The sequence below is a fragment of the Pezoporus occidentalis genome, unplaced genomic scaffold (genome assembly GCF_034315485.1).
Source record: "Pezoporus occidentalis ecotype Australia unplaced genomic scaffold, CSIRO_AGI_Poc_V1 ctg220, whole genome shotgun sequence".
Lineage (NCBI taxonomy): Eukaryota > Metazoa > Chordata > Aves > Psittaciformes > Psittacidae > Pezoporus > Pezoporus occidentalis.
The window spans coordinates 445,614-471,475 of NW_026914073.1; the positions used below are offsets into that span (position 1 = coordinate 445,614).

The 25,862-nt window shown below is 57.9% G+C and overlaps 1 protein-coding gene across 2 annotated transcripts; it reads right to left on the reverse strand.

Annotated features, from left to right (window-relative positions):
- Positions 1-1,268: 1,268 nt before the first annotated feature.
- Positions 1,269-21,170, reverse strand: ARID3C (AT-rich interaction domain 3C). 2 transcript variants are annotated; one of them, XM_062620375.1, is made up of 8 exons: positions 20,922-21,170; positions 19,916-20,251; positions 8,748-8,826; positions 4,839-5,022; positions 4,399-4,643; positions 3,828-4,097; positions 3,561-3,650; positions 1,269-2,697 (listed from the first exon to the last, which is right to left on the reverse strand). In XM_062620375.1, exons 1-8 carry the CDS (start codon positions 20,958-20,960, stop codon positions 2,555-2,557), a joined length of 1,386 nt encoding a protein of 461 aa, XP_062476359.1. In that variant the 5' UTR covers positions 20,961-21,170; the 3' UTR covers positions 1,269-2,554. The 2 variants fall into 2 exon arrangements, with proteins under 2 accessions (XP_062476359.1, XP_062476360.1); XM_062620376.1 differs by having other exon boundaries at positions 8,754-8,826; positions 20,922-21,168.
- Positions 21,171-25,862: the final 4,692 nt, after the last annotated feature.

Genomic DNA, 25,862 nt, shown 5'->3' on the forward strand with positions numbered 1-25,862 from the left:
ATGAGCTGTGGCCAGCACTGCCTGGCAGTGACAGGGGACATGAGACCCCAATTAAGGCTGCATCGATTCCGCTCCAGCTCTGCTTCCCGTGCTGTGCCGGGCTGTGCCGTGGCTGCAGGAGCTCTGTGCCAGAGCTTAGCTGTCTCACAGCCCTACAGCAAACACCCTGGGACCAGCCTGGGACACGCACAGACACACAAATACACACACACAGAGGGGAACCCCACTGCAGCCTGGTGTACACTCAAAACACACACACTCCGCTGTTCACAGACCCCCTCACCTTCATGCCCACCTACAGGGCTCCTCTGGAAGACCCGGAACGGGGCAGGAATAGGGTCCTCTGCAGGGGTCCCGTGTCCCCTTCCGTGTCCCCAAGTGCCGCTACCCCGAGGTCCGGGGCGGGCAGCGCCGCTGCAGCACCATGGACAGCGCCCGCGCCACCCGGTGGGGTCTGGGCTGGGGGTGTCCTCACAGGTATTGGGGGGTGTCCCTGAGTGTCTGGGGGTCTCCCCAGGGGTGACCCGCGAACCAGGAGGTTTTGTCCCCTTGTGCGATAGGAACCTGGCTTCATGGCTGCCAGGGTGAGCCTGTCCTCATGGCTGTGATTGGTAGAGTCCTCATGGGAGCCCCCCCCTGTGCCCCTTGAAATACAACCGTGCACGTGTGAGCCTGTGCATTTGCACACAGACGTGCAAGTATGAATCTGTGTATGCCACTGAATCCGTATGAGTGTGGTGACTTATCTCCATGCTTTCCCACGTGCACCCATATATGCACCCATGAGCACCCATGTGTGTGTCCATGTCTTCCAGCTCCAGCTGTGTCACCCATGCCCTTTGTGGGCACTACCCACGTGCCGGGCTGGCCCAGCACTGCTTGCATCTCACCTGGTCGAACCTCACAGACCCATGGCCATGGCTTGAGCAGCCTCAAAGCCATGCTCCTTGCCTCACACAGGCAGCCTAATGGTGTTCCCTCCCACGGGTGAGCTACCCCTGGGCAGCTTATGGGGCCAGGAAGCCCCACAGCCTGGCTAGCATGGGTGGGGTTGGTGCTCAGTCTGATCCAGCTGATGCTTGAGGGCTCTGGTGGCACCTTTTCCCAACTCGAAGCCCCCAGAAACAGAAGCAACCCTGTGCTGGAGGAAAAGGCGAGGCGGGCTGTGAAGCCTCAGGCACTATAATTGGGCTGTGTGGGTGTCCTGCACCTCCAAACTGTCCCCATCCTGTGCTCTGGACCTTGGCGGGTGGCACCATGTCACACACACCATCATGCTCACCCTGGTTTGGTTCAGCAGTTCATTTCCTTTAATAGATACACAGAGTTGCGTGGCTGCGGTGGGAGTGCCGTGGGGAGCCCGGCGGCACCAAGCACCGGCCCCCCGCGCTGAGGTAGAGGTGAACGTTGCTCCACGCTCGCCTGCTTTGGCACCCAGGGGTGCAAGAGGGTGGAGGAGGCGCCCGCCTGGCCCCAACGAGGTAGTTCGGAGTGCCCTCTGTCTCCTTGCCCCCCAGCTGGGGACCCCAGCAACTGGGTGGTCTTTGGTGGTGGGGGACACTTCTGGGCCTCCCTGCCCTGTCTGTTCCCCCCAACAAGCTCCTTCCAGTGCACAATCCCCACTCCCACTCCAATAATCCCCATTTCCACCTGTCACATCTCACCCCCACCAGTCCCACTGGTCTCCCCAGTATCTGCCCCCCAGGGCGAACCCTTAGCTGAGTGAGGACTTCGGGGGCTGAGATGCCACCACCCTGGTGTGGCCAGTGGGGACCCAGGGCCCTGGGGGTCTCTCAGGATGGGGGCAGCAAGCCCAGGCAGTGCAGGAGGGCTGGGCAGGAGGGTCTGCAGAGGGTAAGGGGTGCAGTATATAGGGGATGCAGTATATAGGGGATGCAGTGTATAGGTGATGCAATGAATAGGGGATGCAGAGTATAGGGGATGAAGTGTTTGCACTGAGGTTGTGCATGGATGAGGTAATGTGGGCACCAACGGTGCATATAGGGGATGCAGTGTGGGCACTGCGAATGTGTGCAAGGGATTTAACGTGCAGGTGATGCAGTGTATGCATCGAGGGTGTGTATAAGGAACACAGTGTGCATAGAGATGTGTGTAACAGAGACAGCATATAAGAGATGCACTACGTGTGGCAACACAGAGGATGCAGTGTACCCATTAAGACGTGTACAGAAGCTGCAGCTGCATGCAGTGATGTGGGCACAGGGGCTGCAGTGTGTAGGGGATGCAGCATGCGGGGCCCAGGGGTGCCCCAGGCAGCAGGACAGGCAGGAGCTGTACGGGGTGGGTTACCTGGGGGCAGCACTAAGGAGGAAGATATGTATGTCCAAGGGCATGCGTGTGGGAGGGACCCCAATCATGGGGATAAGGGACAAAAGGGACCACATGGGTGCTCACAGCCTTGCACGGACACAGCTCAGTATTGCAGCAAGAGGCACCTTTGGGTCCCCCATCCCACCTTGGTGTCCCAGCTGGGTCCCACCGCTCAGCCCCCCCAAGGCTCTGGGGACCCCCTGCTGGGTGGGGGGATCTCTCCTTACGGTGAGGTGCTGCTGGGAGTGTGGTTGTGCGAGGGGGCTGGGAGCAGTGGGTTCGGGGCAGGCATGGGGTTCGGCCGGCTCTGAGTGCTCCCTCCACTGGGTGCTGGGGGTGCTGGGGGCCGGCGGGCAAACAGGACGCCTGGAGAGCAAGAGCAAGGGGGTTAGGGCAAGCCACAGGTTGGAGGCCCTGCTCTCCTGGTCCCCAGCATCCCTGCGGTCTCCATTCCCCCCATCACCTTTGGTGTCTATCCCAGCCCAGCCACCCTCACCCACATGGGGCAGCCTGTGGGGTGTCCCAGGGCCATTTGGCTGGCAGCCCCACATGCTGATGAGACCCTGCCCTTTCCAGCCCCTTAAATATTTAAGTCCTGAAGGAAAAGCCATAGATATTAGTTGGGGGTGCCTCAGCTGGGCAGGCGGGGAGCTGGGTGGTATGGGATAAACTGCCTACCCAGGTAGGTGCACAATGTTACCCCAAAGCCTCCGTGCTGGCAAAGCACCCCAACATCTTCCCCTGCATCCAACACCATGCTCTGCAACCAGCCAACCCTTGCACCCAGTCACTCGCTGGGAGTACCAGCATTTGGTGACCCCAAATCCAAGCCCTGCCCCCACAGTGGGGGTGCCTTTTTGTACTTTAACAGCCAAGTACATGCGTCCGTCCATCCATCCATCCATCCATCCATCCATCCATCCATCCATCCATCCACTCATCCATCCATCCATCCATCCATCCATCCATCCATCCATCCATCCATCCATCCATCCATCCATCCATTCCCCAGTTTTACCTTCCATTGCTAGCCCCTGCTGGGGGCCAATTTCCATCCTCACTGACCCCCTCCTTCTCCTGCCCCCTCTCCCCAGGCCCCACCACTTCATTACAATGGATTTTATAGTAAAGACATCAGATTGAAGGAAGGACTTGCTGGCCAGGCAGTGGCTATAAGTTATTGGATTTCCCGGCCGCAATTACACAGGCCAAGCGGCCCTTCTATTTACCTGTGTAGACAACTCCATTTATTTCTATTGACATGTTGATACTGCTAATGCCATTGGTGGACAGGTTCAATGCGGTCTCCTGTCTGTCATCTGGGGAAAGGAAATACCAATATGAGTGTTAAGAGAAACAGAAACAAGAACCTGCCCAAGAGAGAGAAGAGGGGCTCCGGCCTCTCCAGGCATCAATGCTCCCCTTCAGCCGCTGCTGCTCCCCGCAGGGGCGCCAGGGGATGCGGTGACACAAGGTGAGGTGTTGCACCTCGCTACCTCGGTTGGAGATCTTGATGTTCATGGGGAACTGGGAAGCCACGGCCAGGAGGTTGTGCTGCAGTGCGTGCTGCACCAGCCGCTGCTGCTCCTCCACTGTCAGGGCCACCTTCTTCTCCGGAGGCTCCCCCGTCTCCAGCTTCTCCCGTAGCTGCTCCAGCACCACCGCCTGTGAGGCAGCTGCTGCTTGGGCTGCTGCGAGATGGTGGCCGGCCAGTCCCACCGGGATAGCGATGCGCCCCGGCACTGCTGCTGCCAACGTGCCATCCTCTGCAATGACCAAGAGACCTCAGCGCGTCCCCCACATCCACCCTATTCACCGTCCCCGCTGGTGCCACCTCCATCCCTTTAGCATGGGGCAAGCAAGCCACCACTCTGGGCTTGGTCCTTCTCCAAAGACAGGAGAAATATAAACCCTTCTCAGTCCCAGAAAGGGACTAAGAGAACAAAATTGTTCCTGTTTTCCCCAAGCAATAACAGCAAGAGCAGACAGGGAACATCCCTGCTGCTGGAGTTGTGTCCATCCCTGGAGAGAGATATGTGCCAGGGGGAATATGTGCTCCTCACCTACCTTTCTTAACTGCATGCAGTTGGCCGAGCTGGCCACAGCTGTGTGTGGAGATGCTAAGAGCTGGCAGAGGCAATTTTGGGGAGCCCAGCAGGGTTGGGGTGCTGACTGGTGAGTAGTTGAAGAGTGCTGTGCCGAAAGCCTGCCTCCGTCCCTCCCGACGGTTGCTGTCGATGGCAGCTTGGAGCTCACCTGGAGAGCTGAGCGCTCGCTTCTCACATTCATAGGGGTACAGGTACTTCATGTATCTGCATGAGGAGAGAGCCAGGATGAGACCCACACCATGTGCCTCCCAGCCAGCCCTGGGGTGAGCAGGGACCATGGTGGTGGTGGCACCTGCTAAGGGTCAGAGCCCTTTATCCCCTTTTGGGACACCCCATGAAGGAGCCCACTTGGGGCTCTGGGACACTGGAGGCAGTGGGTGCCCCTGGGGGGGTGCTCACTGTGTGCGGAGAGTGAAGGCAGCGCTGGTGATGGAGGTAGGTAGGTTGAGGCCCTTGGTGATCTCCCGCCAGATCTTCTTGTTGATGACTTCAACCAGGCCACCCTTGTCCGTCACCAGCTGGTACAGCGTGTACAGGTCCAGCACTTGCTTGGCCATGATGGGGATGCGGTTCACAGGCGTCCCTTACAGCCGCACATAGAAGAGAGAAAAGGGTGTTGGGGGAGCCTACGGGGACCCATACTCCCCGCGGATGTGGTCCCCACTTTGTCCCCACTGCTAGCGTGGGTATCAGCTGCCCCACAAGGGGAGACACATATGAAGGTGAGCACCCATAAGCATGGAGAGAAGCACCATGCCCATGAGAAGGGCAGACCCCAGCATGTTGGCACATGGTCCCTATTGATGAAGCTGCTGGTGGGGATGGGTACACTCTCACCTGGAAAGTGTGGGATGGGTGAAGTGCCTCTTCCAGAGCACCTTAGAGAGAGTTATCCTATACAACTCTTAGAGCTCCCAATAGAGCATCTCCCCAAAATATCTCTCAGAGCATCCTAGAAGAACTCTCACTGTATCCCTGTCAGAGCCACATAAAGAGAGACCCCATCAAACTTTATACAGGGTCTCTGAAGAGAGACTTCTCCCCTCCCTTCTGGAGGGACTCATCCTATAATCTCCCTATAGAAAGGTTTTCTCTCTTGAAAATCCTCTCCAAGCTTGGGAGTTCCCTAAGAATCCAGAGGAGGTCCCCACCTACAGATCCTTCCCCAAAAGCCTCCCCGGCTGCTTAAGGGCCTTCTGTGCCCTGCCTCAAGAGGCCTGACCCCAAATCCCCTTCAGATGCCCTCAGTAGAGGTCGTGATCCTGGTCCCTCAACATCACCCCCCTCCCTGAGGCCATGGGGCAAAGGGACATGAGGTTACTAGGGCTCTGTGAGCCCAGCATGGACCAGAATGGTCCACGTAGCCACCAGGTCTGGTTACACCTCCTTCACCCCCCACTTTCCCAGCACCCCCAAATAGTCCCATAGCCTTACTCTGCCCCACTGCACCTCAGGGCAATGGTCCAGGCAGCGGCTGAGGGCTGCAGTAGGGTAGAGGAAGGATAAGCATCTCATCCCATCCCATCTTGTCCCATCCCACCCCATATTTATTCCTCCTGCGGGGTGTCGGGGCTCAGGCAATATCGGAAAGCCATCCATTTGGCCAGGGGAGGCTGTCACAGCTGTGCTTCGCCCCTCAAACGAAGCCGTCACTCACCGCCATCCTCCAGCATCCCTAATTTATGGCCCCAATATTGGCTTGGCTTCTTCACATAAGCCTGAAAAATGAGCTCTTTTTATTCCTTTACTGAGTTCATTTAACTTATTTTTTTGTGTGTGTGTGTCTCTGTTGTTCGGCTGCTCAGGAAGAGGGAGAGGAGTTTATCCCCCTGGGAAAGAGGCAGAGATATTGACTTGATACCTGCCAGCAGTCCATTGCCAACCCTGCCTGGGGGCTGCTCACAACAACCCCATCACCTCATGGGGGCTCAACTTGAGGGCTCCCCATCACCCCAACATGCCAACGAGTGTGCTCGGTCTCACCCCAATTGATGGATTTCTTCCTTCTTCCCCCATCCCCATGCATGGTGGCTATCCAAAGGAGCTCATCATTAATCTCAGTGCTGTGCGGGGCGGGCTGCCAGTGCCCATCCCGCTGACAAAGGGACCTGTCTGCATCCCTGGAGAGTGATGGCCCCAGCCCCGGCCAGGGAGAGCGGCACAAAAGCTCAGGGAGGTGATGCGGCCATTGTGGTGCTGCAATTAATTCCTTGATTGATTAATGGCTCCGTGTTATCAGCAGGGCCCTCAGCTTGGCAAGGAGATGGCGGACCCTTGCTGAGCAAATGCAGAATTATTCCCTCCATTTCCCAGTTGGCCATTTCTGGAGTGCCACAGGGGTTGGGGCATGGGGATGAGGTGTTCCACAGCCTGTATCCCATGTCTGGCGGGGGTGACACGATCACCCCCCTGTGCCACTGGGGCTGGGTGTCCCTGCCTTGAGCCATCAGGGCTCTCCCTAACCCATTTTTCAGCCCCTCTGACAAATACCAGTGCCAAAACCGCTCTGTCAGACATCAGGGGGACATGGCCCCTTTCATTAGGGCTCATCCTGTGGTCATTATCCCCACTGTCCCACTGCCACCTTTGGGATGCAGTCTGGGGGGCGGCAGCTGCCTTCTCATGCACCCCTGGGTGCTCCTGCAAGCACTTACGCTGGTATCATGGGTGCTGCTTCTCATCCAGCTCCTGATGACCCCTGTGATGCTGTCCCTGCCCTACTGCCCTCTGTCCCTTTTCTTTGCTACCTGGCTGTAAAATCCAGCACTGTAACCCGTGAATTCACACTTGCCTGCCCTCCTGGGGGGCGAAGTCACCCACTCGGAGGAGATGCAGGACAGATGAGACAGGAGCAGGACAGCCAGACACACAGGGATGAGGAGCTGGGAAGCATCGGGCTCCCTCCCTCCTCCCCGCACCACCGTGAGCTTGCTTAATTAGCCCCAGCCCCAGTGGTGAGGGAGTTAATTAGCTCTGGAGAGAGAGATAATGAAGCCACAGAACAGCCCATGAATCTTGTTTCTGATGGATGCTGGGGGGAGCCAAGGCAGTGCCGATGCTCCCACTTACTCCCCAAAGCCCTGCACTAGAGCCAGAGGGACTTGGGAGGCACTCATGGGGTAGTACCCATATCCCCATCCTCACCTCAATCCCAGCTCCAGCGTAAGCCCCATGGCTGTGCCAGCCACCTCAACACAGCCCTGAGTGAAACCAATTTGTGGGGTCTCTGCTTGACCCACAAGTTGACCACTGCTGCCCCCCCCCAAGCGGGCAGATGTCCTCACCACCCTCCCCACGGGCACTGACTGGGGACAACAGCCCCTTTCAGCTCACCCTTGTCCCACACACAGCCAGCCCCACTGCTTCCACACACACCCCCCGCACAAGCCTTCCCCCGTTAATTAGCCCGGCATTAACCTCTGCCTGGGGTTTACTGGCTATTGAGCGGCATGTTCATTAATCCACACACCAGCAAAAGGCTCTAATTAATACGGCTGGCCACACGCCCGCGCTCGGCAACTTTTAATTGTCACAGGCCCGGATGGGGAGGGCGAAGGTTAAAGCATTTATCGAGTCCCCAGGAGCCAGCTCGGCCCCCCATGCCGATGGCAAAGATTTCCAATGCGGCAGGGCTGGCTGGTGAGCCCTTAACCCCTAGGTGCCTGGCGCTGCCAGGAACACTGCCTGCACTCCTGCAGTGCAGCTTTGTGGGCATCCCTAAGGATGCTGGTGATGAGCATCCTCATTGGGCACTGCTGGTGGGCATCAGTAATGGGCACTGCCCAAGGCATCCCCAGCAGGCAGCATTAAAATGTCCTACTAATGGGCATCATTAGTGTCTGATGGATGCTGGACAAAGTAGGGCTGATGCTCCCGCTTGCTCCCCACAGCCCTGCACTAGGACCAGGGGGACTTGGGGGACATTCATGAGTGATGTCCAGATCCCCATCCTCACCTCCAGCCCACCTCAATGGGCATTGCTAATGGTTGTCACCAAGGGGTATCCCTGTTGGGCATTGCTAACGGGCATTGTTAACAGGCATCTGCATTGGCATTGCCACCATCCCCAGCCTTGGGGCCCAAGGGAGAACCTTCTGCCAGCAGGCACCCCATAGTGGGTGCTGCCTATAGAAATGGGGTCAAATCTGCTGGGTGTGAGCTAACACATGTGCATGTGTAGATGAGGATGGGAGGCACTGCAGGACCTACCTGAGGGGCTCGCAGAGACTGGGAGTGGCTCAGAGCACTGTGAGCCCCCCCCAGGCAGCCAAGGCAGGGGTGCCAGTGGTGCCCACCCCTGCCACCCACCTTTACCTCTCTTCTGCATGAAGCTGAAGAGGTCATCCAGGAACTCCTTGCGCTTCGGGTCCTCATCCAGTTCATAGAGCTGGAGGCAGGAAAGAGAGCAGTCAGTGCTGCTGGTACCAGGACCAGGCATCACCCCTGGCCCCGCCAGCCTCCTCTGCCAGCAATAAGAGGCAATCCCTTGCCACAGACAGGATACCCCAGTGCACCCTGCATGCTGGCAGCACTGTATTCTCCCTGTGCCTGGCATGGGCAGCCCACACACCACTGACTATTCTGCACCCTTGCTGCAGAGATACTGCATCTGCCTCAGTTTCCCCTGCCCTCACTTCCCTAGGTGGAGGGATGACTGTTTCCCCCGGGAAGATGATGCCAGTGTAGGCAGGACAGCAGCAAATCCCAGGATCTCCCCAGGCAGGTCCCTGGGACGTGGACACTCAGCCCTGCTCTGGCTCAGCATCCTGCCGGCACTGTCCAGTGCTTGTGCTCACCATGTCCCACATGGGATCAGCATCCTCACTGAAGGGACACAGTGCACCTGCACAGATGCTGGTCCCGTCCCAGGGTGAGCCGGCAGGACCATGGCATGGGTGCCAGTGGGGGAGCTGCCAGCACTAGAGGCTGCCACACAGAACCGGGGTGACAGGGCTATTGACAACATGATTAGCACAGCCTGAGCTGTGTCACCCTGTGACGGAGCCTGATCGATGGCCAAGGACAGCAATAAGTGCCTCTTCAAAGGGCCATGATGCCAAATCCTCCTCCCTCGCTTGGGCATGGGGACCCCAAACCCATGTTCCTCAGCTGTGCACAGGGACCAGGGTGTGAGCATGGCAGTGACACGTCCCCACAAAGCACACGGACTTCCTGCAGTGTGTGTGTGTGCAAAGCCAGATGTGTGTGCACTGTGTGCCAGCGCACGAGCACGAAGTGATGAGTGCAGCACGAATACTGGTGCTCGTGTGTCCCAGCAACTTCGTGGGTGCTCTGATGCGTGTGCAAGCTACTGAGTGTGCACATGGTTACACAGATGCACACATTCAGCTGTGAGGACACTTATGTGTATTGGATGGACACGGGTCCGGACACATGGACACAGACCCCAAGGCTGAGCTGATGGATGACACCACAGAGGCAAGTGAAGCCCCTACATCAGGGACATGAAGTGCCGGCTCCGTGCAGAAGCCAGGGCTCGCCTGATTCCAGCACAGTGCCTAGGTGACCATGACAAATTGGAGCCCGCCAGATCGATGGCCCAGCAGTAAAAGTCAGAGCACATGAAGGAAAAATTAGCACCAATCGAAGGCGCTATAGACACCAATTCCTCCCAGCAAGCCCGGCAAGAATTTAAAGCCATTGAAAAGAAACAAAACTCAGCAGTCCAGAATGGATTTCCAAAACATATACAAAGAAATGCAAGCTGGAAAACAAAGTCAGGCACAAAATTGAGTCGTTTAAAAAACAATTGTGCTGGGAAAGGCCGTTAAAAACCAATAGAGCAGGAGCACTCTCCCCCTCCACACAGCACATCATTCACTGGACAGATAAAGGGAGCTTTGCTGTGGGGATGTCAGGCTATAAGGACGTGGGGATTTGAGGATGGGGGGGATGCAGAGACATGGTGGGGACACGTGAATGCAAGGATGTGGGGATGCAGGGACATGGGAATGTAGGGAGGTGAGAATGCAGGGACCGGGAGGACTTGGGGGGACACAAGTCCTACACACACCCCACAGTTCCCATCACTGGACAGACACATCTAACGCAGACCCTCATATAACCCATGGGGATAGGTGTTAAATGCCTGTCCCTAACCTAGTCTAATGCCAGTCTCCTACCAGACCCATGGGTGCTGATGGTCTGGCTCTGAGTCACTCCCTCTCTGCCCCTTCCTTACCCTCTGGGTGCTACTCATCTGTGTCCCCTCCTTGCAGAAGAGTGCTCTCGGGATGCCCTGACCCCAGAGTGCCATCACCCTGTGCCTCCCCTCCACCGTGGTGCTCCCTGCTCTGCTCTGTGCCCACTCCTCATCGCCTGCCCTCTCCCCAGAGCTCCTCAAGCCATCGATTACAGTAACTAGGTCAGGCTCGGAGCAGAGCTCCAGGGGGGCTGCTTTGATTTCTGTCCCAGGGAGGCTGTGTGAGCCAGGCTTTGCATGCATCTCCCTGCCTGCAGCAGGGCTCTTACCCCCAAGGTTCCACACAAACCCTGTTTCCAACCCTGCAGTCTCCTGGCCTGTCAAAGCAGCAGCAAGAATCCCAAACCAGTAACCTCTACCCATCCCATAGCAGGGAGAAGCCACTGACTTCAACCCAGCCAGTGGCCTCCTACATCCGAGCGTCACTTGTGTTTCTCCTCTCACCACAAAAGGCAGGATCCCACCTGTGCTGCCATTGCCTCCAACCCCCAAAACGTGTGATTGCCAAGTGCTGGAATCTATTTTTACACCATTTATTAACCTCTAACCTTTTATCTGCAGAGTACAGGGATGCAAAGACACATTACATCAAACAGGGAGCAAAGGTCAGCTTTAAAGTGGAGACGAGAGCAGAGCTGAGTATCAGGGAGCAGTCAGCAGCCTTTGGTGTGCTGGGGATGCACTGGGCATCCCATCGGATTTGGGGATGCTCAGGTGGGAGAGGAGGTGGTTTGGGGGAATTCTTGCTGATGAGGGGTGGGGTGGGTCCCAGTTAAGGCTGGCTATGGAATCCAAGCATCACTTTGCAGAAGTGGCACATGGGTGGTGGCATGGGTAGTGGTCTGCTACAGCAATCAGGCCAAACAGCCCCAACCCCTTGGAAGAAGCCAACTCCATCCCTTACCTAGGGCTCTGGGCCCTGCCACTCACCCTGTTCCTCTTCCTGCAGGGTGAGCACCGTGGTCCCCTCCTGCCTGACTTGGGGACTGCCCGTCTAAGGAGCACATCACAACCATCCAGCATCACACACAAGTTTGCATGGGCATGTGCAACCCTGCACAAGCATGCACAGCCCCGCATGGGCACACAGAACATCACACAAGTGTGCACAACCCTGTATATACATACACAACCTGCACAGGTACAAATCTGTACACAGGAATTTGGCTATTCACAGCCTCCTATGGGCAGGCAAAAGCCTGGGTGAGAATACAAAGCCTTTCATAGGTGCACACAACTCTGCATGAGCATCCACAACATCAGATGTACATGCACAACCCTGCATGGGCATGCATCCCAGATGTGCATGTACAGCCTGCATGGGCATGCACTCCAGATGTGCATGCACAACCCTGGATGGACACACACTACCCCAGACGAGCACTCACAACCCCAGCTGGGTACTCATAACGCCATACACGTGTGCAAAACCCTGTATGGACAACCACAAATGCAGACAGGCACGTACAACACCACACATGCATGCACAACTCTAGACAGGCACGCATAACCCTGGATGGGCATGCACAGCCCCAAGCAGCATGCGCAGCCCCAGATGTGGCATGCACAACCCCAGAGACAGGGAAACCCCCTGAGACAGACACCCCAAACCCTGCAGGGGCACACATCACCCCAGAGCCCCCCCTGCACCTCGGAGAGGTCCAGCAGGCCTTGCCCAGGGGCAGTTGTGCAACATGAGCAGTGGCTCCTGCTTGCGGTGACCTATGAGCAAGGACCCTTTTAATCATGTTTGTATTGATATAATTAGTAACTCATTTAACGCCATCGATGTAACTATATTCCTCTATAAACAGAAGTATTAAACTGTCAAGCCGTGGGATCGATATCCCACCGATGCACACCACGGCTCTGCTCTGCCGAACTCAGGGACCCCAACCACAGTGCTTCACACCCCCAAAAACCACAGCACTCTCAGCACTATCCTACTTCCACCCAACACCACCACTTGGGTGCTGGTGCAGGACCAGAGGGGGATGTCCTCATACCCATACTCAGGTCTAGGGACCCCGCTCCCTCCCATCATCCCATTGCCATGGCGACATCTTTATTCCTTAAGGGATGGGGATAACGGGGCTTGTCAGGCAGGTTAGAGGTCAGCGGGTCGAACATGCTTTATTAAAGGGATACAAATAGACCTTGTGCCTGCCCCTCCTCCTCGCTGCGATTAAATAACATCATTAGCACCTCTCACTCACCCAGAAGATGCCTCTCATGGAGCTGGGACCCCGTAGCCCAGCTGATCCCTTAGAGAAAGGATGCAGTGAGGTGATAACGCACCCTCAAGCATCTCAGGGCTGCCCTGTCCCCCTGGACCCTCAGCACCCTGCCACCGAGGGGAGCAATAGCAGCAGGACCCCCCGCAGCTCCTGCTCAGCTCCCACCTCCCACTGGCAACAGGGGCTCAGATCGGCAGCCAGGATTTAATCCACTTAATACGAGCTGCATCGATCCCCGACCCTGCTTGGTTCCCCCCTGCTTCGCATCCCTCCCCCCCCCCCCCCAACCCTGAGCCGCTTAATATGCACCACATTGATTAGCGTGCTGCTAATTTTTCTATCTGGCTGCTGTTCACGCAGGGAACCCAGGTAACGCTCATCCCCCCACACACCCCACCACACCATGAGTGGCTGACTGGTTTGGGGTCCTTGCACCCCTCCTGAGCACCACTGTCACGTCTGAGCTGGGGTCCCTGGCTCCTATCCCAGGGAGATGGTGCACAGCCAGACACTGGGGTGTCCTCTGTGTCTTGATAGCATGGAATCATGGAATGGTCAGGGTTGGAAAGTACCTTAAAACCCGCTGCCATGGGCAGGGACACCTCACACCAGACCATGTCACCAAGGCTCTGTCCAATCTGAAGGCTGGACACAGAGGGAGACAGGAAAGCCATCCATGCCTCAGTTTACCCTTCATGCTTACAGTCACAGGAACTGGCTATTCCCAATGCATGCCCAGCCCTGTGCACGCTGGGGTGCAGGGACACCAACAGTGTCCACAGTCAGAGCCCCCCCAGCCACGGGACACACATAAAGGAGCCGAGGGTTTGTGGATGCCCTCCCTCCTCTCCCCAGTGCTAGAGCTGGGGGGCAGTTCATTCCCTGCCGGGCACAAACCACCCCCTGACCTTGTGAGCCACCGCTCGCCTCCGCCACCAGTCGTTAATAAGTTAATGGTTATGGGACGGCTTTGCTGGGACACCGGCTGCATTCGAAGGTGCTGCCAGCTCCCCGGGAAGGGGGCTGCTCTCCTGATCCCACAGCCCTGATGAGTCCAGGGGTGCTTGCTCACCCCAACATCCCCAGCCTCATCAGTCAACCCCACTGCTGTGGCTGGACCCCTCCATCCGGAGCCCTTTCCCAGTGCTGCGGTTCTCCCTCATAAGCCTTTCATCATGCTTAATATTTAACGGCGCTTTATAGAGCAGCAGGTTTAATCAGCACTGATAATGTGGCGGATCCAGCAGGTCATTAAAACCCCCCTTCCCCACCGCAGCAGGCATTGCCGCTGCTGGGAGAGCTGCCTGCTGCAAACATTAACCCAGCTTCGCTCAAGGTTGGGGACTGTTTGATGGCAGCGTTGGCCTTGAGACAGCAGTCCCCCTACCTACAGCCTGGCCCCGGGGTGAAGGAGGGGCTTGCAGGGTCCCTAATCTTCTCAACACACTTTGAAGGAGGGGAAACCGAGGCACGGGGTGCTGGCATTGCTTCCCTAAGGGCTGGAGCCAGAGGAAACACGCCGCATGGTGCCACCACGGGTACCATCCGGCCCACATCGCTCTGTCTGGGGGCTGTGGCACAGGGAAGGGAGGGTCCTGCCTCCCAGTGAGCTTGTGTCCCCCGCGATCGGCCCCTTGTTACTCGTTCATGGCTGAGCAGGCAGGGAGTCAATGAGGGGATTTGTTCGGGTTAACCTCGCTGACCCGTGGTGCTTGCCATGCCACCGCCTCCCCCTACATCCTTGCTTTCCCCTCCATCCCTGCCTCTCCCTCCTTGTCCCTCCTCAAGTCATCCCAGGGTGACTAAGGATGGGGACACCCCCTCGGCACCAGCACCCCACACAGGCCCAGATGTGCTCTCTCTCTTCATAGAGACTCCTGTGCACACTTATACACCACTTACACACTTCTCCTGCGCACGCACATTTATCCTGTGCACATTCCCACAACATGTGCACCCACACACACCTTTTATACACAACCCCCCACCCTGTGCACACTCACACGTCCCCTATACACTCTATGCACATATACACACCTCCAGTGCGTGCTCACACGTCCCCTATATATGTTCCTCCTGTGCACAGATCATCGTGTACATACTCATACATCTCCTATGCATTCCCCTGTACGTACTTGGCACACTCATGCAGCCCCTGAACACACCTTCCCAGCACACACTCGCCCCTGTGCATGTTCATGTGTTCCCTATACACTCTCTCCCTGTTGCACTCTCATGCACCTCTATGCACACGTACCCCCCACACAGGTGAGCTTGCTCCCATACCCCCATGAATCTGCAAAAGTCCATGGGCGATGTTGTGGGGCAAGATCCCATGTCCCCACCACAGTGCTTAAGGCACATGGAATTTACCTCCAGTATTAACCCAAACAGTGGATTAGCAGAGGCAAAGTCAGTGAAGGGGTGCATCTCCCCAGGTTCCTCACATCCGATTCTGGGGCAGTAGCTGGGAGGGAGCCAGGGTGGGAGCTTCTGCCAATGCTCCTCTCCCACTCTGATTAGTTTTTACACCTCCTATCTGGAGGTCCCAAGAGCTTGGGATTGAGACTGTTTGGGAGACGGTGTCGCAGCAACTGAGCTACTCGGCATCCCCCGGGCTGTTGTGGGGCTGGGAAGAGCCCTGGGAGCACCCACCAGGACTGCTCAGCACTGTGGGCTGGGGCAGGGGGCATAGGGGTGGTCTTGGAGGGGAGATCAGCCCCCAAACCCTGTCTCAAACACCCATGTATTCACATGCGGAAACACTGGTCCATGAACATACAGGAGTGCCCACACACACTGGGACACTACATGTGTGCCTATACATACACACAGGTATGTTCAGACATGCGTGGGCACACCATATGCATGTGGGCACATGCATGGTGCATACACACCCCTACATGCACGCACATATACGCTGTTGTTCTATATGCACACACATAGAGAACACCTCCGTATGCACTCCCAGCCATACACCAGCAGCTCCTGCCTTGTGCCCCTGCACTCGTACTGGGCTGCCGGAGCTGCCGGAGCTGCCGCTGCAGGGGATTAGCACACTGACCCTTGCCACCACCACCACCTCCCCGATGCAGGTGGTCCCAGAGCTCTGCTGCACGTTTGCTGGTGAGAAACCTCCAGGGAGACACAGACAAGAGCAAACACCACGTCCATCATCCCCCAGCTCCGCATTGTAACCAGAGACCCTCTAATTTAGCTCTGGGAGTCCTTCGGTGGTTAACTGCTGCAGCTGGGTTGAAGATGCACTGGCGGGGGGACGGGACGGGTGGGGACGGACACGGACACACTGGGGCAGGGAGACCACCTCCCTCTCCCAGGATCCCCCTCCTGAGCCGCCTCCATTCCCTGCAGGCAGGGACAGCCCTACAGGAGAAAGGAATGGGGACAGAGACAGGATGTCGTGGAACGCACCCTGCCACCCCATTTTGGGATGGCCCCAAGGCATGGGGCTGAGGTCTGTGGCACAAGGAGGGCTGCAGCCAACTCAAAGCGCTTTCCTAAAGGCTTTGAGAGGCACAGCCAATGAGCCTCACTAAATATATATAAAGGGTGAGTGGGTGCAAGAGGTGACTGCCGGCATCGGGGGCAGACAGGGCGGGAGCAGCACGGTGGCAAGAGGAGGAGCAGCCACACCGGGGCTGGCAGAAGATGGTGACAAACCACTGCATCCCTATATTAAATACTGAGGCTACCGAAAGGGCTGGCTGGGTCTTCGCCCCCCCCCCCCCCCCCCCGCTGCTCCCAGCCAGGGAGGAAGGAGCTCCAGGGGGGCACTGATGCACCCCAACTGCAACCAGAGGGGTCTGAATGTGCTGGAGCGGCCCTGGCAGGGATGGCACCCTCCTGCCAGCAAACACTCTGCTGCCAGAAAGATGGGACACAAACCCAGATGTCTGAGACCCTCCTGCCCTGATCTTTCCCACAGTGCCGCCTCTGGGAAGAGCAGGGGGATAAAAAGGGAAGAGCTGGGTGCTGCTCTTCCATCGCTTGGAGGAAACCAGGGCACGCATCCCTATGTATGTGCATGCTTTCCAGTGAGGAAAGCTGAATACATGGGGCTGAGCTGGCACCAGCAATGCCAGTCTCTTCCTGGTGCCCTCCAAGTCAAACATGATGCAGCACTGCAGCATTGTAACGTGGTGGCATTCCCATCCCCATGGAAGGGGTATTCATGGGTAGTGCACAGTCAGACCCCAGTCGGTCCTGGGGACAGGTCTGCCTTGCAGTGTTGACTGCAGACCTCCTGGACCTTTGCCCAGGGCTCTACCCATATGTCCTTATCAAGTGTACATAGCCCGGCGCCGGGGGCTGATGCAAGAGGCAGGGGTGAGGGGGTCTTACAACCCTCTAATATCACAGTAGCCCTCCCAGATCAGAGCAAAGGTCTTGCCAGTCCCCCCAAACCGGCGCCACAGGAAACATATAACACAAGGGCAAACACAAGGGATATTTCCCCAAAATGCTCCTCTGGGTTGAAGCAGTGTTTGCCTGTTAACCCTCAATGGGTTTCTGCGCTGCAACCTTATCCTCTGCTCCCATTTTTAGCACTACAGCACTGCGTGTAAAACCCTGAGCAGCTGGTCCTGCACCAACCTCCCACCCTATCCCCATCAGAGCCCCCTCCTTGCTGCAGAGAACCCACCCTCTGCAAACCAGCCTGGATTTGGCGGTCCCCATTCACTGAACTGTTGCCTCCCAGGAGATGACAGACCCCAGACCCATCCCAGGTGATGCCAGCAGTGCCATCCAGGGTGTCCCTGTGGGAAACACAGCCCCATGCCCACACTGTCTGTGCTCCATAAGCTTGTGACCAGGCATGCGCTGCCTTCCGTGCCCCACACACCACAGCCCCTGCGAAAGCTGAGCGCGGACACCCTCCCAACATAGCCCCTGCGGAGAGCAGAGAACCTGTTCCCCAGGCTGGGCAAGGCACAGCCCTGCAGCCTGGGGGAAGCCAGGGGAGACACGTCCCTCCCAGGCAGGGGTATGTCCCCTCCCAGATGATCACAGGGCAGAGATAGGAGTGACAGACACCCTGCAGACCCCAAGGCAAGCCAGCACCGGAGCCTGATCCAAACTGCCACCCCAGAAGAGGCAGCCCCACGAGAAGGCAAGGAAGGGCTGGTCCTAGAAACTCCTTTCCCCTCTCTCTGTCCCATCCTATATAATCCCCTCCCATCCAGAGGCACTCGGGCCTCTTGTCCCTAGAGTATTGAACATAAGGGACATCCCATTGTCACCTGCGATATGCCACCATGTAGGAAGCACACAGTGTGGCTCTTTGGAGTACAGATACATCACTTTTCCAACCAGAGTTGGAGAAAAAGTAGAGCAAGCAACGAAGAAGCCAGCTCTCACCCTGGGAAGCGGTGGCAGGATTTATCCCCTGCCATCCACCTCCCGGTATTCACACCGCACTGCCGGCTTTGCTCCTGCCCCGCATGGAGAGCCAGGGCAGCCCCCGCCAGGGCCAGGGCGTGAGGCTTAGGGACGAGAAATGCCGGGGATGCTTTCACCTCGTAAAGCCGGGGAGGGAGGAGCCGCTTCCCACCTCCGGGCTGACCCGGGAACCGGACAGTCAGCCTTTCTCGGCGCTGCGGGGTGTAACGCAGCACTTCCCGGACGAGATACTGGGGCTGTGCGGCTCACACGGCCCGCACCTCCCCGGCTTGATTGCGGGGAAACAGCTTACCCAGAGCACAGCCACAGGGCACATGCTGCCCGTGCCCTGCCTGCACCCCTGCCTGCTGCCTCGCAGCACAGCGGGATGAGCCTTGGCCCCTCTGAACAACACAATAGGCAGCGGCATGGACCCCGAGCACCCCGCGAAAGTCGGGTCCCTGCTGCTGTCTTCATCCCTTCCTGCCAGAAACACTGTGGATGAGCCAGGAAGTCCCCTCACCTCACTGCGCTCTGAGCAGTGCCATCCTAAAAAGCCACACACCAGCTGCTCAGGGACGTCTCTGTCTCTGCTCTCCCCCCCCGCAACCAAGCTGAGCACACGGGAAGCGCAAACCCGACCTGGTGCTGTGCTGTCCACACCCACACCGTGTACAGAGAAGCACCCACTGCATGCAAACCAGGGCAGCACGGATGGGATAAACACACATTAAATACAGACAGGCCTTTCCTTCACCCTATATGCAAGCCCCCAGAGCCTTTTCCCTGCACCAGATCTCAATGGCATGGGACTCTTCCCTACACTCACAAGGAGTGAGGTGACAGGGTTGACACATGGCCTCCTCCAGCCAGTATGAGAAATCAATGTGCCACACTGACCACCCGTAATATACCCTGGTCCTCACAGAAACACAGAGGAGCTCGGCTCATTGGCAAGCCAGCTCCTTGGGGTAACCATGCACTAGAGCCTTTGCCCTTGTTTGTCTCTGAAAAACCTTCATGGACAGGGGACACTGTTTTACCCATTACTGAAAGCATCAGGGATGGAGCCTGCATGGGTCAGTGGGCACAGGGTACCAGGCGGCTGGACACTGGGCACACTGTCATGCTGTGGGGCATGGGGACAGGCACAGAGGACACCAAAGAGATGGAGGACATGAAGTATGCGTGAGATGGAGGAGACGGTGGCAGGGAGATGGAGAGCACATGAAGATGCCTGTTGGAGTGGGACACGGCTCAGGGACAGGGCCAATGAGGAGTATTATGTGGGTACCCATTTGGGGCAGAAAGGGGCTCTGGGACAGGGATGCTGGGTTGCACTGACTGTACTTGCCTGGCGTGAGGTCTGGGGGCAGTGGAGGGAGCCTGGGTGGTTCACATTTAGGGTGGCATAACGTCTGGGGGAACAGATGCCTGGGGTGGGATGGGGATGAAGCTTGGGACAGTGGGGCTGCACATTTAGGGTGGGACACAAACAGTGGGTAGTGGGGGGTATAAGCAGCATCCATTCAGGGAGGGCTGAACCCTGAGTTCATGGGGGACACCAGGGATGCCTGCCTGGAGCAGCCGATGCTGGGGTGGCGGATGCCTCCTACCTGCTTGAACTGCTCCTCGTAGGTCCACTCGTGGTGTGGGGGAGGCGGAGGCTCCCGGGGCACCTCTTCTTCCTCCTCCTCCTCTTCTTCTTCCTCCTCCTCTTCCTCCTCCTCCTCCCCAGCGGCGGCGGGCGGCGGGCGCTGGTCGGGGACCGGGCGGCGGCGAGGGGCGGCGGGCAGCGGCCCGGGGCCAGGACCGGGCTCAGCGGGAGGCCGTCGGGGAGCGCCGTCGGGGCCGCGGGCCAGGCGGGCCGCCTGCTGCCGCTGAAGGCTCTCCATCACCGCCGCCAAGCGCAGCCCCCCCGCCGGCCCCGGCCCCCGCGGAGGGGCGGCCGGCTGCGGGCACAGGGCACGGCCTCAGCGCTGCCGCCGCCGCCGGAGGAGGAGGAGGAGGGAAGGGAGGAAGCACCCCCCACCCCACCCGCTCTTCCCCCACGCTCCCGGGGGCCCTGCCCAAAAGTTGGCGGCGGAGCCACCGGCACACCGGGCGCGGTACCCGCAGCCGGAGGGGCTCCCCGTCCCGCCGGGACCGCCCGGCACTCTGCCCTACTGGGGACCCAGCCCTCCGGGACCCCATCCCCGCTCCGCGGGGGGACACCCTCCCCGCTCCCACCGGGAATAGTTCCGACGCGGGATCCCCGTCGCTGTCTTGCGGGGAGCCCCCCTCCGCGTTCCGCATGGGAGCCCGTGTTCTCCTGGAACCCCCCGCCACGGTTCCACCGGGGACCGGGTCTTACCGGGGACCCCCTCCGCGGTCCCACTGGAGACCTCCGCCCCGACGGTCCCACCGGGAACCGTCTCCTGTCGAGCGCGCGGCGTCCCCGCCCCTCCGGGAACCCCGTCCCGCTCCCACCGGAGATTCTTCCCTCGGTGCCCTCTCCTCCCGGGACCCTCCTCCCGCTCCCACCGGGGACCCCGCTCCCCGTTCAACCGGGGGTGCCCCCACCCCGCTCCCTCCGCGCACCCCTGCGCTACCGGGGCCCCTCCGCTGCGTCCCGTCCCTCACCAGGGCGGGTTTGGCCGCCAGGCTGGGGTTTTCCACCATGCCGCCGGCTCCGAGCGCCGCCCGGGGCTCGCCCCGCCGTCCCGGGGGGCACGGCCGGCTGCTCCGCCCGGTCCCGGCCCGCCGCTCACATGGCGCCGCGCCCGCCGATATTTCTTTTATTCCGCAGCAGATGAGGGTGGGTGGGATTTTTTTTCCTCTTTTCTTTCTTTCTCTCTTTCTTCGTTTTTTTTTTTTTTTTTTTTTTTTTTTTTTCTCCTCTCTTTTGCAACAAGTGGCACGCAGGCAGCAACACCCCTCCCCGCTCCCATTTGCTAACGCACGTCAAGGGAGTCATCCGGGGAGGGCCGGGCTTGCGGCAGCCCCGCGGGATCGCCTCGGGGACCGGTCTGCTGGGAGCCGGGTCGGGCAGCCCTGACCGGGTCCGCGGGAGGGGAAGGGGCAGGGGGTGCAGGGGGCTGGGTGGAAGCGGTTTGTGTATGCAAGGGAGTTCATAGTGGGGTGTTCAGAGGTGAATATGAGTATATACTGGGAGAGTGGAGAGCATAGGGGGGTGTGCGGGGTATACATGTATGCATGGGGAGAGGGAAGTGCATAGGGAGTGTGTAGGGTGTCCAGGGGTGCATGCATGTATGTATGGGGAGAGAGGATTGTGTAGGGGCTTGTGCAAGGGGTCTGTAAATGCGTGTGTAAGAGCTGAACCCATTGCACACATACACAGAGGGTTTATGTGTGGATACCTGTGAGTGCTGGGAGAAAACAGTGCAGTGTGTGTTTGTGCAGTCAGTAGGTGCTTGCATAGGTGAATGTGTGCACATTGGGCAGCCCAGCATCCACCACATGCATGTGTGCAGGCTGTCTGAGCTTGCATGTGTCCATGTGCGCTGGGAGAGGTGAACGTAATGCATGTGTGTCTGAAGGGGAATCTGTGCACACGCACCAGGAGCGTGCACTGCTTTTGTGTCTGTACATGCTGTGTATGTGTCCAAGTATCTCTGGAGGCATCCTTCCCCCCAAAGGGCTGCTTCATGGTCACTTCTCCCGAGTACCAAGTGATGGGACAAGAGGAAATGGCCTCAGGCTGTGCTAGGGGAGGTTTAGACTGGATATTAGGAGCAATTTCTTCACCGAGAGGGTGCTTTGGCATTAGAACAGGCTGCCCAGGGCAGTGGTGGGGTCACCGTCTCTGGAAGTGTTCACTAAAGGTGTAGATGAGGCCCTCGGTGACATGGTTTAGTGGTGGACTTGACAGTGCTGAGGTGACAGTTGGGCTTCATGATCTTAAAGGCCTTTTCCAGATTAGTTGATTCTATAATTCTATGATCTGTACAGCTATGTGCATTGTCAGAGGGGCCGAATGCGTGCAGTGTGTGCGTGTGCATGTATGCATGTTGTTGGGGACAGCAATAAGTGCTTGTACGAGTACATAGATCATGGCAGCACACCCCATGCTGGAGCTTCTGAGGGGTCCTCCTGAGGGGTGCTGTGTGTGACTGTACCTTGGTTGGGGTCAGACTGCAAAAAAAAACAGGATCCCAGAGCCCTGGCCCCTGCCTGGCATGGGCAGGAAGAGGCCATGCATCTCCTCTGGCACTGGAGGTGCTGAGTGCTGCTGGCTTGCCCTTGCAGCGGGGTAAACTGAGGCACCAGGTACCATCAAGCATGCCTCCAGACATCAGATGAGGGTGTAAGCTGGGATGAGCATGGGATGAGCCTGACCACTGATGCACCCACAGCACCTCACGGCCCCAGGAGGGCCAAAGCCCCTGGGGAAGCACAGGGCTTTAGCCACAGTCACATCCCGTGATGTCCCCACACTCCGTCTCCACCTGCCTGCCTCCCAGTTTTCTCCTGACCCCTTTTTCTATGCAGGCAACTTTGGCAGAAGGTAAAGGAGGTGCCTGCTCTTCCCTGGGCTTTTTATGCGAGTGCAGCTGCAGGACTTGCATAGATCCCTGTGGATGAGCATCATCATCATCATCCTGCAACACTGGGACACAAGGGACAGAAGCTTTAGCCCTTTCCCACCATCAACTTAACACCAAGACCTCACACTGCTGCACTGGTGTTAGAGGCATGGGGTGATAGAGGCTTTGGGTGCCAAGAGCTGCTGGCTCTGTCCCCACTGGGACTACCTGCATGCTGCAGGGGCAGCTGGTGTGAGCTGAGTCCTTCGTTTTCCTTGGGACATCTTGTGGAAACAGCCACTGGCCACAGCTACGGCAGGAGCTGGCTTTGCTCTTGGGCTCCACAGCCCGGGATGAGCCTCTGCCCCATTCACTGCACCCCTCTGTGGGGAAAGGTCATGGCTTTTGAGCATCTGTGGAGAAGCTGCCCCTCATCCTGCCATGGTGCCGGTGACTCCCGAGGCTCCTTGAGCTCATGGCAATGCAGCAGCACCAGGCATGGAGCAGCATCCTCGCCAGAGAGGCTCTTGTGGAAAAATGAGCCTCCTTCCCGGGACTCAATGCAGCTCCCGGCCCCGCGGGGCCCCCGGGCTCTGTTTATCTTTGCGCAGGAGATAAATTAGCTGTCAGCCATCCCATTTCGGGGCTGGGCAGCTGTAGTTCGCACTGGCCCATCTCGTTTAGGCAGGGCTAAGGCCCTCCCAGTGCTTGCCAGCCCCTCTGAGCATGTTTATTGGTGGCTGGACAACGTTCCTGCTGTGTTGCCCCTGGGAAGACAGGACCTGGCCCTGTTTCAGAGGACCAGCTGCTCCCCAGGTCCCTGGGATTTTCCCAGGGGATCCCATCACACATGGCTCCAGTGTTGCTGTGTTGCACCTCAGGGTGCTGGCATCCTCTTCTGTGCCCCATCTGTTGCATAATGGGTTGAGGAGGGAGCTGGGGCTGGAGGCTGAGCAGGTTGAGTCAGGTGCGGTGATGGTGATGGGACTCTCCATGGCCCAGCAGGAGCCCAGGCATCTGGGGGATCTCCACTTCTCCAAGGCAGAGGGGTTGGGGTGCTTGGATCAATGTGGAGGATGTGGTGGAGGATGTGGCTGGGCTGGCTAGTGACAACACTGGGGTCTGCATAGGGTGCAGTCTGTCCCATTGACCTGCGCATGGCCATCAAGGGAGCTGGCCCTGCTGGACCAGCATGACTTGCTTCCTCCCTAGAGCCTCCAGAGTGACAACAGTGGCTCTGGGGCTCTGGATGTGTGCGATGAAGTGTGTCCATGCTCAGCCTCTACCTTGGGCAGCAAGCAGGACCGTCTGTGTTCTCTCCACTCTCTGCTCAGCATCTTTGCACCACTGTGGTCTGGTGATGCTCCTGGCTGGAAAGAAAGAGAAATCCCCCAAATGGCTATCAATGGCTGTGGTGGAGACGGCACAGATAGATACTGGAGGCACAGACAGGCACAGCAGACAGCGGAGCAGAGTGAGAGATACTAGGAGCAGAGAGATACCGCAGGAGGGATTGGGAGATAGATCCTGTGGGCTGATCAATACCCACTGCAAGTAGAGGGACAGCAAGATAGAGTGAGCTGCAGGAGGAAAGTGTTTGCTGGGCAGTGATGTGCATTTGTCCTGGTGATGGCTCCAGGGAGATGCCACTCATGGTCACTTCAGCTGTGGCTGGGACAGAGGTGGACCCATGGTGCAGGTGCCTGTGGCGATATCCCTACCCATCTGCAGCCACCCGCAGGGGGTGGTATCCACTGAGGTGCCCTGGGGTCACACCTGGGTGCCAAAGGGCGTGTTATCTCCCACCATCCTGGTCACATCCTCTAGTCCAGCAGGGATGCTCCTGCCATCTGCGGGCATCTTGAAGGGTGCTGGGTACCTGTGTGTCAACAGCAGGGAGCTGGGTCAGTCCAGCATGGATGAGGTGGAATGGGGAGAAAGGGCCAGAGATAGCAAAAGCCTGCTGTGTTAAGGACCCATTTCTCTGCTAGTCACTGGGCTGTCTTATGTGATCCTTTACAAGCTGCAACCACCCACCCTGAAGGGAAAGGCTGCTTTTTGGGACCTTTGGTTACCTGTCACTGTCCCTGCTTGGTGCTGGGATGGGGACAACCCCTCCTGCTGCAGCAAAGCAGCTGGGACTCCTGCATCCCAGCCCAGCTTCATGCTGGTGGCACTTGCCAGAGCCACCCCATGTCAGCTGGTTTCTCTGCTGTGCACCTCCCAGCTTAGCTGGGGATGGTGAGGTACCCCTGGAGAAGCCCTCTGCCTGGACAGCTGCCCTCACAGCCAGGCTGGGGGGGATCCCCCACCCGTGATGGAGTTATTGACACCGGCGCTACAGAAAACACTGCTGAGATTGTTCACACTAATGTTATTTAGCAGCAATATTTCCGTAATAAAAGAAATCAATGGGCAAGAGAAAAGACCTGTCCAGACCTTTGATTTTCTCATTTTAATGGCATACTTATTTACTCCCACCAGCGTGCCCATCGGATTTTCATTACGCGGCCTTCGCTGTAAGTGGAGCAGTATTGATACGAGCTGCTGAGTTAGCTCCTTCCCGTGTGGGCCAGCACGGGATTGCTCGTGTTCCTCGACTGTGCCCTGCTAAACCCCAGGGAATGGGCATGGCATGGGGCCAGGTGTCCTTGCAGCCCACGGGAACACACACACGTGTGCACATGGAGCTTGCCCAAACGCATGTGTGCACATGCGGTCTGCTCATGGGGACACACGCACACACACGTATGTCCTTACGGTCTGTACACTGTGGGCCCTGTGCATACACGTGTGCACTCACTTGTATCACCTGCATGGGCACAAGACTGTTCTGCCCACACACATGTGCATACACAATTGTCCTACACACTTGTGTCCAAGCACTCACACACGTGCAATTAATCTGACTGTATGGACAGATGCCTAATTCTTCTACCTAGGTACACACATATGCAATCCCCGCCTGTTCCATCTATATGCATAACACATGCGCATGCCCAATACACATGCACACATGTGCAAGTGTGACCTGTCT

Excerpts from the sequence above, each read along its gene's own strand:
- ARID3C (XM_062620375.1), bottom strand. The coding sequence starts at position 20,960 with ATGGTGGAAAACCCCAGCCTGGCGGCCAAACCCGCCCTG. Across the intron at positions 20,252-20,921 it reads TGGCGGCCAAACCCGCCCTG|CCGGCCGCCCCTCCGCGGGG; the intron begins GTGAGGGACGGG and ends CTGTGCCCGCAG. Across the intron at positions 5,023-8,747 it reads CATGCAGAAGAGAGGTAAAG|GGACGCCTGTGAACCGCATC; the intron begins GTGGGTGGCAGG and ends TGCGGCTGTAAG.